Below are 14,349 nucleotides of genomic sequence, written 5' to 3'. Positions count from 1 at the left end.
AATTTAAAAATAAAAACTAGGAAAAAGCACCCCCCCGCCCCCCGCCAGTATAATTCCATCCCAGAAATAACCACACTTGAACACTTTCGACTTATCTACCCTTTTCCTCCTTAAAATATTATACACAGAAGCAACACCACCACAGCAAAAAGCATACCCAGTCCCCAAATCTTGGTTCCTAATACCATTCACGATTAAAAGGAACCAGGACTCTTAGACAAACGGCTGATTCTCGAGCTGCGGCAGGAAATGTACAACGTAAGCCTGGAAGGTAAGGAAGTGCTCACAGAAGCAAAATACTGGGGAACGTCTGAGGGACACAAAAGCCACCTGAAAGAGCACCAACCGCGAAAACTGGTCAGTCTGGCAGTAAAATAAATAACATAGTACTGGGTTTTAACTCAAAGTATGAGACAAATATATGTAAGTCCAGACTGATAAAAACAAATGACTGCATAAATAAATATGGGAGAGAAAGGACAACTCGTCCTTACAGAAGAATCCCACGTAACTCAGAGACACTGCCCCCTCATGGAGGAAGAACGTAATTCCCCACCCCTTAAGTGCGGGCTGTGCATAGAAACCTTCTTCTAGAGTCAGTATGGAACAGGGTAGGGGACAAAGTAAGTTTACAGTGGAGAAATCTGTAACTAAATCTTTCCTAAGAGTCACTTTGTAATAGGAATAAAAGCCTAAAAGAAAAGAAAAATTCTATATACATCAGTTAAATACATTAGAAAGCAACTTACCTCCAGTTTAAAAGCCAGGCCAACAAATGGATGGGAACTGTCTCTTTTGGGGTTCATTAAGATTTTTGTTTTCTCTTGGGAGTCACTTAAAATAAAAGACATACACATTTGTGAGATGCAACATTTGATATTTCTTTTATAACTATTGGCTTCATCAGAATATTACCTGAGGAAAAGCACACATGCACTCAACATTTCTGAGCTTATTCTTAAGTGAAATTTCACTGAATGGGATCAACAAGAATAACTTCTGGCCAATACTGCACTGCGACAGGACCAGAGTAGAATAATAAACACAAAATGCATCTCAGAAAAAAATAATGAAAGCTTAAAAAATTTTTGTTTCTTAAATAACATTAAAAAAAATTGGTTCCAAATGAGAAAATCTTCTAATGATGTAAATCTTGATAATGAAACAAACCATATTCTAACTTACAAATAGAATATGATATGGGAAGGTATAATATTTTTCTTTATGCCAAAATTGTTACCCAAACACAAATAAAGATTGGTTTTTATAAATTATTGGAAAAAACCCACAAATGCAACATAATTTCAAAAACCATTCTTAAATTCTTTTCCAGTGCACAGATGTTAAATTCTCTGTGCATAGACTAAGAATCAATTTCCAAGACTTACTCCTGATTGAGAATAGCATAATTCTGGACTTCAGATGGATTCGGGAGGTATTCTAAAACAGCATCTAAAAGAGGCTGAACTCCTTTGTTTTTCAAGGCACTTCCCAAAAAGACAGGAGTAAATGACCTGTTTAGAGTAGCTCTTCGAATGGCAAGCTACAAAAGAAAAAAAAATAATAATGATTAGTTCATCTTAAAGTTACATTTTGTGTTTCAGATCAATTACAAAGCAACAAATGAATGAAATAAATTGATACTCTTTGGAGTACTGGCTTTAGTGGAGACTGGAATAGGGTTCTCTACAACTTAAGGTCAAAATACCCTCCCCCTCCCACCAAAAATAGAAAGAAAAAGGCTATTTAACTTTCAACACTGTAACTGCTTTCAACCCTTAGAATGTCACTAACTTTCAATTTGGAGAAAAAACTATATACATACACACAGGACAGTGTAAATGGTATGTTAACAATTGTGTAAAATAGAGGAAAAAGCAACATATATGCAAACAAAACAAAACAAAAATCTATGGAAAGAAACACCAGAAACTATTAACTGGCAACCCAGTTTAGGAATGGGGCCCAGAGTGGCTCAGACATAAAAGAATCTGCCTGCAATATGGGAGACCTGGGTTTGATCCCTGGGTTGGGAAGATTCCCTGCAGGAGGGCATGGCAATCCACTCCAGTATTCTTGCCTGGAGAATCCCCATGGACAGAGGAGCCTGGCAGGGTCCATGGGGTCATAAAGAGTTGGACATGACTGTGCAGCTAAGCACAGCACAGAGTGCCGGGCAGATGAGAGCCAGGTAAGAGACTTCTTACTGCATAACTTCATATAGTTTTTAAATGTTTAAACCATATGAAAGTATCTATTAAAAAAACAATTAACCAATTTATTTTCTTTTTTTAAAGGATATACATACGGGAAGCCAAACAGGTACAAGTTGCTCATAAATTAAGGGTCCTGATAGTAGCAGGCTGTAAATAACGACCTCCTGATCTTGTACCAACCTCTTGTGCAAGCACCATCCATGTGCCCCAGCCTTGCTCCTCAGGGGCTACTGGCTACAGGCCTCAGAGTGGGCAGTAGAGCTTTAGCTCTGGCGGCTGGAAGAGGCCAACAGCAGTCTGTGCTATGGCCACAACCCACCACAGTTGTTGGTGCAGCAGAAATACGGAGCAGAATAGTTATTTCTCAGTCCTCAGGAAAAATAGAAGCCTAGATATTCCACAAAGCTTAAAGCAACACATTTATAACCACAATTTCTAAACATCACAATGAAAACTAGGATAACAACTGAGCACAATAAAAGGAGTATAAAAAGAAAAAAATAAGCATGTTATGAAAGCAATTAGCCTTCAGAATGGGAGAAAATAATAGCAAATGAAGCAACTGACAAACAACTAATCTCAAAAATATACAAGCAACTCCTACAGCTCAACTCCAGAAAAATAAATGACCGAATCAAAAAATGGGCCAAAGAACTAAATAGACATTTCTCCAAAGAAGACATACAGATGGCTAACAAACACATGAAAAGATGCTCAACATCACTCATTATCAGAGAAATGCAAATCAAAACCACTATGAGGTACCATTTCACGCCAGTCAGAATGGCTGCAATCCATAAGTCTACAAGTAATAAATGCTGGAGAGGGTGTGGAGAAAAGGGAACCCTCTTACACTGTTGGTAGGAATGCAAACTAGTACAGCCACTATGGAGAACAGTGTGGAGATTCCTTAAAAAACTGGAAATAGAACTGCCTTATGATCCAGCAATCCCACTGCTGGGCATACACACTGAGGAAACCAGAAGGGAAAGAGACACGTGTACCCCAATGTTCATCGCAGCACTGTTTATAATAGCCAGGACATGGAAGCAACCTAGATGTCCATCAGCAGATGAATGGATAAGAAAGCTGTGGTACATATACACAATGGAGTATTACTCAGCCATTAAAAAGAATACATTTGGATCGGTTCTAATGAGATGGATGAAACTGGAATCTATTATACAGAGTGAAGTAAGCCAGAAAGAAAAACACCAATACAGTATACTAATGCATATATATGGAATTTAGAAAGATGGAAACAATATCCCTGTGTACGAGACAGCAAAAGAGACACCGATGTATAGATCAGTCTTATGGACTCTGTGGGAGAGGGAGAGGGTGGGAAGATTTGGGAAAATAGCATTAAAAAAAAAGAAAAAAGAAACTCTCTTAAAAACTTGCTTTTTCTAGGACCAGAAATGGCTTGGTCACTAACCACTGAGGCTACCTTAGGCCACAAAGTCACATTTTTGACATTCCAACCCTCCCTTATATACAAAAGTAAGAATGAATGAATCTTACCACACCTTCTTTACTTCCACTGAATAGAGAAACACATGAGTGTGGTTGATGAATAGAAAAAAGGAGAAATTAAAGCTAAACCTATACCAGCCTAACAAAAGCTATGTTCTTACCCCAAATTTCCCTTACTTTTGTAAGAATCACATTCACACTTGGAAACTGCTGCCTTCCCACTGTGCCTGATACATCCAACGACAACACAGAAGCTAAAGTACACTGCAGCCTGGAAGAAAGCGGGAACAACAGGACTGAAAGCGCTCTCGCTGAAAGCCCCCTGCGAGGCTGGCCCCTGGCTGGCGTCTGGGAATCTGGGTGTCAGGGGATTCCCAGCAGCTGGGAAGACTGGCTCACTGTGCCTATACTGCTGCAAAAACAATGGGATGTATGCTAAATACCTGCTTTCCTTCTGGAAGTCTGGAAATTGGTATGTGCTAGGCAGGGTGTGTCTATGTGAGTGTGTCGCTCAGTCATGCCTAACTCTGACCCCATGGATCATAGCTGGCCAGGCTCCTCTGTCCATGGAATTCTCCATACAAAAATACTGGAGTGGGTAGCCATTCCCTTCTCCAGGGGGATCTTCCCAACCCAGGGATTGATCCCAGCTCTCCTGCATTGCAGTTTAATTCTTTACCATCTAACCTACCAGGGAAGCCTTATGTGACCAGCCTCCAGTGAAACCAGCACTGAGTCTCTAATGACCTTCTCTGGTAGACATTTCACAGGTACAGTCACGACTTGCTGCTCAAGGACACAGGCATGCACAGCAAGACTCCACTTGAGAGTGCCTGGAAGCTTACACCTGGTTTCTTCTGGACGTTACCTCACACGCCTTTTCCCTTTGCTGATTCCGCTCTGTACTCTCTCACTGTAATGCACCAGAGCCATGAGTGTGACTGCGTGCTGAATCCTGACTCCCAGTGAATCACAGAATCTGGAGTGGTCTTGGGGACTCCTGACACATTCCTTTTAATAGATCAAGACCTCTCTTTGGTGGTTCTTAGGATACACTGCTCAACTTTATTTAAGGCCCAGACCTATACTTTCCTATAAGGAGTTCTTTAGTCATTAGAGAGCTGAGGTGATAAGGCCTTTGTGAATGGTACAGAACTCAAGCTGAGATATGTTAGTAAGCATCTCAGTTTCAATAGGGTTCTTTCCTTGTGCACCTGATCTATAAACTCCCTGAGTGCACTTATTACACACAATGTTTATTTACCTGATCTCCGCTAAGTGCATGAAGTGGTTTGGCAAAATAAGTGTCAGTCTTTTTTTATTATGATAATGTAAACATCACAAAATTGACTGTTTTAACCATTAAGTGTACAGTTCAGCAGCATTAAGTACATTCACATTGCTGTCACCACTATCTGTCTCCAAAACTTTTTATCACCTCAAACTGAAACTCTGGATCCATTAAACTTCCCATTCTCCCCTCCCCCAGCCCCTGGTAACCACTGTCCTACTAGAAACTTGACTGTTCCGGCTATCCCACAGAAGTGTAGTCATACAATACTTGTCCTTTTATGTCCGGCTTATTCCACTTAACGTGATATCCTTAAGACTCACCCATACTGTAGCATGTATTAGAATCTGGTTCCTTTTTAAAGCTGAGTAATACCCCATTGTATGAACACGCCAATGTTATTTGTCCTTCATTCACTGATTGGCACTGAGTTGTTTCCAACTCTGAGCTACTGTGAATCATGCTGCTGTCAACATTGGTGTGCAAATATCTGATCCTTGCTTTCAATTCTCTTGCATATATAGAAATGGAATTGCTGGACCGTATGGTAGTTCTTGGATATGAATCTGAGCAAACTCTGGGATACAGTGGAGGACACAGGAGCCTGGCGTGCTGCAGTCCATGGGATTGCAAAGAATTGGACACAACTTAGCAACTGAATGAAACAACGTGGTAGTTCTGGGTTTAATTTTTTTTTGAGAAATCACTACTGTTTTCCACAGAAGAAGCATCATTTTACATTCCCACCAGCGATGCACAAGGATTTCAATTTCTCTAAATCCTCACCAACACTTGTTACTTTGCTTTTTAAGTAACAGTCATCCTAATGAATAAAGTGGTATCTCACTGTGGTTTTGATTTGCTTCCCTAATGACTAGTGATGTTGAGCATCTTATTGAGCCATTTGTTCTCTGTTATGGAGAACTGTCTGTTTAAAAACTGAATACCAGTCTTAAGCAGGTGATTTCTCTTCATTTTAAAGAGCTGAACAATCAAGTAAAGAAATCTATATGGCCTTCCAAATAGTCAGCAGTGTACATTTCTAGTTTATCTTCTTTCTTTTTAATAAGGATATGTCCAAGAGGTTGGCTGTTTAAGTATCCCCTTCATGGCTCACTACCTTGGTGGTGAAGGGGCTTGAATAACTCAATGAAGCTATGAGCCACGCCGTGCAGGGCCACCCAAGATGGATGGGTCATAGCAGAGAGTTCTGACAAAACGTGATCCACTGGAGAAGGGAATGGGAAACCGCCCAGGACACTTGCTGTGAGAATCTCATCAACTGTATAAAAGGCCAAAAAGATATGACACCAAAGACGAGTCCCCCAGGCCTGAAGGTGTCCAAGACACTGCTGGGGAGAGTGGAGGAGAATTACCGATAGCCTCAGAATGAATGAAGCGGCTGGGCCAAAGCAAAAATGACACTCAGTTGTGGATGTGTCTGGTGATGAAAGTAAAATCCCATGCTGCAAAGAACAGTATTGCATAGGAACGTGGAATGTTCCTATTCCACGAATCAAGGAATTGGAATTCCACGAATCCATGAATCAAGGAAAATTGGACATGGTCAAGCAGAAGATGGTGAATAAACAATGACATCTTAGGAATCAGCGAACTAAAATGGACAGGAATGGGAGAATTTAATTCAGATGACCATTATATCTACTACTGTGGGCAAGAATCCCATAGAAGAAGCGGAGTAGTCTTCATAATCAACCAAAGAGTAGAAATACAGTACTTGGCTACAGCCCCCAAAAAGACAGAATTATCTCAATTCGTTTCCAAGGCAAGCCGTTCAACATCACAGTAATCAAAGTCTATGCCCCTACTACCAATGCAGAAGAAGCTGAAGCTGATCAATTCTTCAAAGACCTAGAAGACCTTCTAGAACTAACACCTAAAACAGATGTTCTAGTCACCATCGGGGATTGGAATGCAAAAGCAGGAAATCAAAATATACCTGGAGTAACAGGCAAATTTGGCCTTGGAGAACAAAATGAAGCAGGGCAAAGGTTAACTGAATTCTGCCAGGAGAATGCACTAGTCATAGCAAATACCCTTTTTCAACAACACAAGAGATGACTTTACACATGGACATCACCAAATTAGTCAATACTGAAATCAAACTGATTATATTCTTTATAACTGAAGATGAAGAAGCTGTATACAGTCAGCAAAAACAAGACGTGGAGCTAACTGTGGCTCAGATCATCAGTGTCTCATAGCAAAATTCAGGCGTAAACTAAAGAAAACCAGGAAAAACAACAGGCCAGCCAGGTATGACTTAAATCAAATACTGTATGAATTCACAGTAGAGGTAACAAACAGGTTCAAGCAACTAGATCTAATTAACAGCATGCCTAAAGAACCACTGACAGAGGTCCCTACTGCACAGGAAGTGGCAAACAAGATCATCCCAAAGCAAAAGAAAAGCAGAAGGCAAAGTGGTTGTCTGAGGAGGCCTTATAAATAGTGGGAGAACAGGTGAGAAGTGACAAGCAAGGGAATGAGGGAAAGGTACACCCAGTCAAACGCAGAGCTCCAAAAAGGAGCTAGAAGAGGCAAAAAGGCCTTCTTCAATGAACCATGCTTAATAATAGAAGAAACAACAAATGGGGAAGGCTAGAGATCTCTTCAGAAAAACTGGAAACATCAAGGGAGCATTCCGCCCAAAGATGGGCACAATAAAGGATAAAAGGTAGAGACCTAGTAGATGCTGAAGATCAAGGAGAGCTGAAAAGAATACACAGAAGAACTATAAAAAGAAGATCTTAATGACCAGATTATTACAATGGTGTGGTTAGTCACCCAGAACCAGACGTTCTGGAGTGCGAATCAAGTGGGCCTTAAGCCCTGCTGTTAATAAAGCTAGTGAATGCGATGAAACTCCAGCAGAACTATTCAAATCCCTAAAGGATGACACCGTCAAGGTTTTTATGACAGCCAATCTGGAAGATCCAGTAGTAGCCACAGGACTGGAAAATCCTCATCCCAATTCCCAAGAAGGGTAGTATCAAAGAATGTGCTAACCATTAGACAATTGCACTCATCTCCCATGCTAGTAAAGTCATGCTTAAAATCTTGCATGCCAGGCTTCAGCATTATGTGAACGAAGAACTTCCTGATGTCCAAGCTGGGTTTAGAAAAGGAAGAGGAACTAGAGATCAAATTGCCAACATTCCCCAGATTATAGAGAAAGCAAGGGAGTTTCAGAAAAACATCTATCTCTGTTTCATCGACTACGTTAAAACCTTTGACTGTGTGGATCATGACAAACTGTGGAAATCTCTTAAGAGTGATGGGAATACCAGACCATCTTACCTGTCTCCTGAGAAACCTGTAGGTGGGTCAAGAAGCAACAGTTAGAACCCTGTATGGAACAACTGATTGGTTCAAGATGGAGAAAGGAGTACGACAGGGCTGTCACCCTGTTTGTTTAATCAACACGCTGAGCACATCATGAGAAATGCTGGGCTGGATGAGTTACAAGCCGGAATCAAGATAGGTGGGAGGAACATCAACAACATCAAATATGGGGATGATACCACTCCAATGGCAGAAAGCGAAGAACTAAAGAGCCTCTTGATGAGGGTGAAGGAGGACACTGAAAGAGCCGGCTTAAGACTAAAAAAAAAAAAAAACTAAGATAATGGCATCTGGCCCCATACTGCATGGCAAATAGAAGGGGAAAGGTGGAAGTAGTGACAGTTTTCCTCTTCTTGGGCTCCAAAATCGCCGCACACAGTGACTGCAGCCATGAAATCATAGGACAATTGCTTCTTGGCAGGAAATCGATGACAAACCTAGACAGTGTGTTGAAAGCAGACGTTACTCTGCCGACAAAGGTCCGTATAGTTAAGTCTATGGTCTTCCCAGTGGTTCTGAGAGCTGAATGGTAAAGAGCACAGAATGCCAAAAAATTGATGCCTTCGAACTGTGGGGCTGGAGAAGACTAGTGAAAGTCCTCTGGACAGCAAGCAGATCACACCAGTCAATGTTAAGGGAGATCAACCCTGAAAATTCACTGGAACGACTGATGCTGAAGCTGAAGCTAAAGTATTTTGGTCACCTGATGCAAACAGACAGCTCATTGGAAAAGTCCCTGATGCAGGGAAAGACTGAGGCAGGAGAAGAGGGCGTCAGAGGATGAGATGGCCGGATGGCATCACCGATGCACTGAACATGAACTTGGGCAAACTCTGGGAGATGGTGAGGGACAGGGAGGCCTGGTGTGCTGCAGTCCATGGGGTTGCAAAGAGTCGGACTTCGCAACTTTGCAACAAGACTGGGCGACCGAGCAACAACAGTGGAGAACTGTCTATTTAAAAACTGAATACCAGTCTTAGGCAGGTGATCAGTTCATTTTAAAGAGTCGAACAATTAAGTAAAGGAATCTATGGCCTTCCAAATAGTCAACAGCGTACATTTATAGTTATCTTTTTTTTCTCTTTGATACAGATAGGTTCAAGAGGTTCGCTGTTTAAGTATCTTTTGTCTTAGAACAAACTGATTCCTTTCCCATTTTATATAATTCACTACTTAAAAAAAGAGTAATATGCCATGTCACACTTTTTTTGAAGGAACCAATTATGTTAAACAACTTTGCTCGGATTTCATTAATAAAACCCCTACATAAAAGCATCATGTCCCTTCCCTACAAAAAAACAAAAACAAAACCCCCCAAAAACCCTCTTTTTCTTGTTCATATAAGATGTATTTTGAGAGCACCTGCCTTTAAATCTGAGATTGAGGGAGTTTTTTCTTCCAGAAACATCTCTCCAAGTTGCTCATCTGAATTAGCAACACATTCAATCAGCTCCTGCCGGTGGTCTGCTGCCGCCGCCCTGAATTCTGCTGGAATTTCCCCGTATCGAACAATCTGACTAAGAGAAGAAATGTTTTATTTTGGTACTTTAAGAATATTCAATTAAGTTGTAATTAACTTTACTCCAATAAAAATTAATTTGAAAAAAGAATATTCAATTAAACATATAAGTTATCAATGAAAAAGATAAACTAATGGCCAAAATGTTTTTTGAGATAAGAGCTCTGATATTTTTGCATTAAAATCACAAAATAAGAAAAATATGTATCTGTAAAATTCAGACGGAATAGTGGACAAAATATTTAAAACAGGCAAAGCAAATTGCTCAAGGTTCTACTACCAGTAAATGTATGAGCCACACACAATTCAAAGCCAAACTGACTCCAAAGCCCATGAGTACAGCTGACCCATGAACAAAACAAGTTTGAACTGTGCAGGTCCACTTATACAAAGATGTTTTCAATAAACATGCAAAAATACGTGTATTACATTGTCTGCAAGACTTGTACTGAAGTGTATCATTATGTAGGAATAAGTGATATTTAATATGAAATTAAAAATGTATTAGTTTAATTACTGTTTTAAAACTTTGCTTTCAAAGAATTACATCCATACAGTATGCCTCTCACAGAATTAGAGAAACTGCATACCATCACAGGTAATTTTTTTAAGTCACAATATTTCCAATACTGTATTAGGAATATGATTATAATATCATATGCCATAAACAATTTTGTAATGACTAGACTAGGCTACTACTTTACACCAATTATACTAGGCTACCATAAAGCAATACATTGCTGCTTCTTTCTTATCAATGCATGAACTGTTATACCTGTAAATAAATATGAATTTCTTTTCAAGTTATCTTTTCATTTTTGATAGTGTCCAGTCAACAGTAGGTTACTAGTAGGTAAGTTTTGCGGGGAGTCAACAGTTATACTCGAACTTTTGACTGGATGAGGGATCGACACCTCTCATCTCTACACCATTCGAGGGTCAACTGTACTGGAAAATTCTATTAGATTAATCAGAATATCACAGTCTTTGACAAGCAAGATAGAGATTTGACTCATCTGGGTCATTAATAACAAATCCAATTACACAATTCTTTTTTAATACAGAATACTCCATTTTGTAGTTAAAAAAAAAAGTTTACTAATTATGACAGACTCTTCAAACTTGACCTCCATTCTCCATTCCTCCAGGGGCCAGATAGCTAAAAGTCACAAATAAATACACACAATGGAGAAATGGACGTCCTCGGTACAAACGTCAGTCTGAACACTTTAAAAGTAGTTCTTTAAAAATGGAGTCTAATGTCAAGCAATTAACAAGCTTTTCAGAAAAAAACTCCTGAAAAAAACAAGGGGGTGGGGAAGGGAGAAGCAAATCACAAACAGTCAGAAAATAATTCTTATTATCCTAAAGAATGGCTCTTCACAGCCTTCAGAATCTAATTTCTTCCTTCCTGGCAAGGTCCCTGGTTGTCTTTCATTTGGGAAACTTCCTTTCAAAATATACATACCCAGTGGTCTAGGGCTGGGAAAAGGTGCAGGTACATTAAGAAGTTCCACCTGTGGTTCTGATGCACAACAAAGTTTAAAAACCTCTACTTTAGAGGACAGAAACGTGTGCACTGGTAATTCTGGGCAAGCGAAGTAATCATTTACTTAAAAATATTTTTTGAGTCCCTATTTTGTACCAGACAGTTCTAGGGCTGGGGACATAGCAGCGAATAAACCTGATAAAAATTCTTGTCCCTTACATTCTAAGGAGTGAGAGGTAAACTCGGTTGTCATCACTTAGTCGTGGAACAAAAAGTGAGAGAAACGCCTTGTCCACTGAATGGGCTTGATCTTCTCCTTACGTAAAAGATGGTCAATAAAGATAAACTCTATAGTTATCTGATCACAATGGCTTTCATCCACCTGCCAGACTAGTAATCTCAGTTCCAAAACAGAGGAAGGGACCCCTTAGAAAGGACCTTTGGAGAAACTGCCAGGCTCCGGAGCGACTCTTCAGAACAAAGGATCACTTACAACTCCCCACACTGTCTATTTAGTGCCATTCAAACTCTGGCATTCGGACCTGAAACATGAGCACCACTTGGGAGCCTTCCAGAAATGCAAATACCAGGCTCCACTCTATAGCTACTGAGTTAGAATCCCTGCTAGTGGATCCGGATATGTGCATTTTTCCAGGTGATTTTTCTGAATGCCACAGTTTGATAACCACTGGGATTTGTATGCAAAGGTCTCTCAAAACTTGGTTGATGGACCAAATACCATGTCAAAAGTTACCAATTTGCTTTTCGTATTGCCCATTCTTTTATTTACATAAAAGAATATGTAACTTCTTTTACACATTAATCTTTTTATCTTTGTAATCCTATGAAGTAAGTAGAGAAGTATTTATAATCCCTTCTTTCTTCCCAGTTTTTATAACAATACTCATGACACAGTAGTTGTTCCAACAAAGTCTACAGAACGAATGAACAGATCAATGAATAAAAGTAGAAAAAGAGATTACATCATTAGTTTAAGCTGAAGGCCTTTCACCATACCATGTATATCACAGTGTGATATACATATATCATCCAAAGAGCAACATATTCCCCCTTGGACTGAATGCTAAGCAAAATGGGAAGTAACCAGAATTAAATGCATTAAAAGAAAATCATCTTAAATGACATTTTTTCAGTCTCATTTCAAAAAAGTTTATATTTAAAGCACTCATCCATATCCTTCTCTTTGATACTTTTTTAAAATATAAGATTTGAATAGTATATTTTTAATACTTACCCAAAGTCTCCATCAAAATAGATGGCTCGTTCCTCAATAAGATCTATAATACCTTTAAAATCACTCTCTAAACCAATGGGCAATTGTACAAATGCTGCATTATGACTTAGTTTAGACCTGAAAAATAAAAATACGTGTTTACCCCTTTTTCTCTTCATCAAATTTCTTTGAACTGACAAAATAAATTAAAAAAAGAAATCAATGGCAGATCTTTGGAACTGATTAGCAGGTCAGAGCCAAAGGTACAAAGCATCTGGGAACAGACTGACAAATTCATTGTGCTCAGGAAGCACAACCCTATGTAGGCAACAAAGATAACTGTAAGATAAGTGTTTTTCCCATTAGATCCCCGGAATACCCTGAATCAGACACAGAAGGGAGAAGACAAGTCACTGAGTGGTTGGCCCGGAATACCCTGAATCAGACACAGAAGGGAGAGGACAGGCCACTGAGTGGTTGGCCCAGAATACCCTAAATCAGACACAGAAGGGAGAGGACAGGTCACTGAGTGGTTGGCCAGGAAATTAAAGGATGGTGGGATAATTGTGTCCACGTCTCCTTCTTGGATCAGCTAATACAAGTGAAGCCAAGTACAGCTATCTGAAAAGGAAGTTCCTTAGGGGGAAAATCCATACGGTGGTTATTAGACACTCATCATCAGCCTGTGCACCCAATCAGGCACAACCACAGAACGGAAATTACACTTATTGGCAGGAATTCACATTCAAGTAGGCATATGCTGTTTAGTCTGTAACTCTGACCAGATAACTAAGAACTACCAAATACTTGAAGGAAACAAACAGCTTGAAAGAGATGGGAGTTCAAGAAACAGTACTAACTTCCAAGGAAAGAGTTACTAGAGAAAATAAAATGTAAAGATTCAAGAAGTAATCACCTCTATTAATATGAAACTGAACTACATAATTGCTGGGATTAAAAAGAACAAAAAACAGGCTAAATAACAGAAGGGAAGCAGATGAATACCAGAGAAGTGAATTGGAAGACTAACCTCAAAAATTTTCTCATAACCCAGTGAAAAATGAGAAGGAAACAGAAAGTATGAGAAAGTATGGTAGAAAAAGCAAGACAGAGAGGTCAGATTCAGAAGTTTCAAAAGCTATTTAATGGGAATCATAGGATGAGGTAACAGATAAAGGGGAGTGGAGCAAAGCAGTATTTGACTACCAAAATAGTCAAATAAATGCTGAAAGAGAATCTGCCTGGAATTCAGAAGACTTGGTGGAAAGAGCCCGTTTACTGCCAACCACAAGTAAAATATAATTAGAACAAAAAGTGAAAACATTTCATTTTACCAAGAAAGTATTACAAACACCCAGTAAAGAAAAGGTTCACTTGCATATTCTCAAACATGTCATCTCCATCAGAGAGCACACAGCAATACCGTCGCTTCAAGTCCCCTAACACGCATCTCTTGTCATGAGACGCATTAGTCTCTCCACTGACTCAGACTTTACTGCCTACATCCAAGAGCTCAGTCACGGGAGACTTGGGTAGGAACTCTACGGCTCCATCTACGGATCTACCAAAGGTAAAAAGGGCAATCGACTCTTCTCAAAGGCTGTGTGAAGTACATCGTACTGTGAAAAATGTAAAATCACGTGAAGACCACTGGGTTATGTCTAGAAAGGAAGGACTGCTGCTATCCTAACAAATACATTAACTGATGAAACGAATAAGCATACTATTGACAATTTAAGGCATTAAATTAAAATTCCT

General features: G+C 39.6%; 1 protein-coding gene across 2 annotated transcripts in view; it reads right to left on the bottom strand.

Annotated features, from left to right (window-relative positions):
• Nucleotides 1–14,349, bottom strand: part of GFM1 (G elongation factor mitochondrial 1) — a 49,722-nt gene that overhangs the window by 30,045 nt on the left and 5,328 nt on the right. For both annotated transcript variants that reach the window (XM_086392098.1, XM_086392105.1), the window contains exons 5-8: nt 12,613–12,729; nt 9,716–9,866; nt 1,389–1,543; nt 750–834 (exon numbers count right to left, since the gene is read on the bottom strand). In XM_086392098.1, coding sequence (XP_086248224.1) covers nt 750–834; nt 1,389–1,543; nt 9,716–9,866; nt 12,613–12,729 — 508 coding nt within the window. The remainder of the gene's footprint in view (nt 1–749; nt 835–1,388; nt 1,544–9,715; nt 9,867–12,612; nt 12,730–14,349) is intronic.

Source organism: Bos grunniens, chromosome 1 (genome assembly GCF_055505025.1).
Source record: "Bos grunniens cultivar Pamir isolate PY7600 chromosome 1, Bosgru_T2T1.0, whole genome shotgun sequence".
In the NCBI taxonomy this organism is placed as follows: Eukaryota; Metazoa; Chordata; class Mammalia; order Artiodactyla; family Bovidae; genus Bos; species Bos grunniens.
The sequence above is the reverse complement of the archived record's forward strand: the minus strand, read 5'-3'. Positions and strand labels throughout refer to the sequence as shown.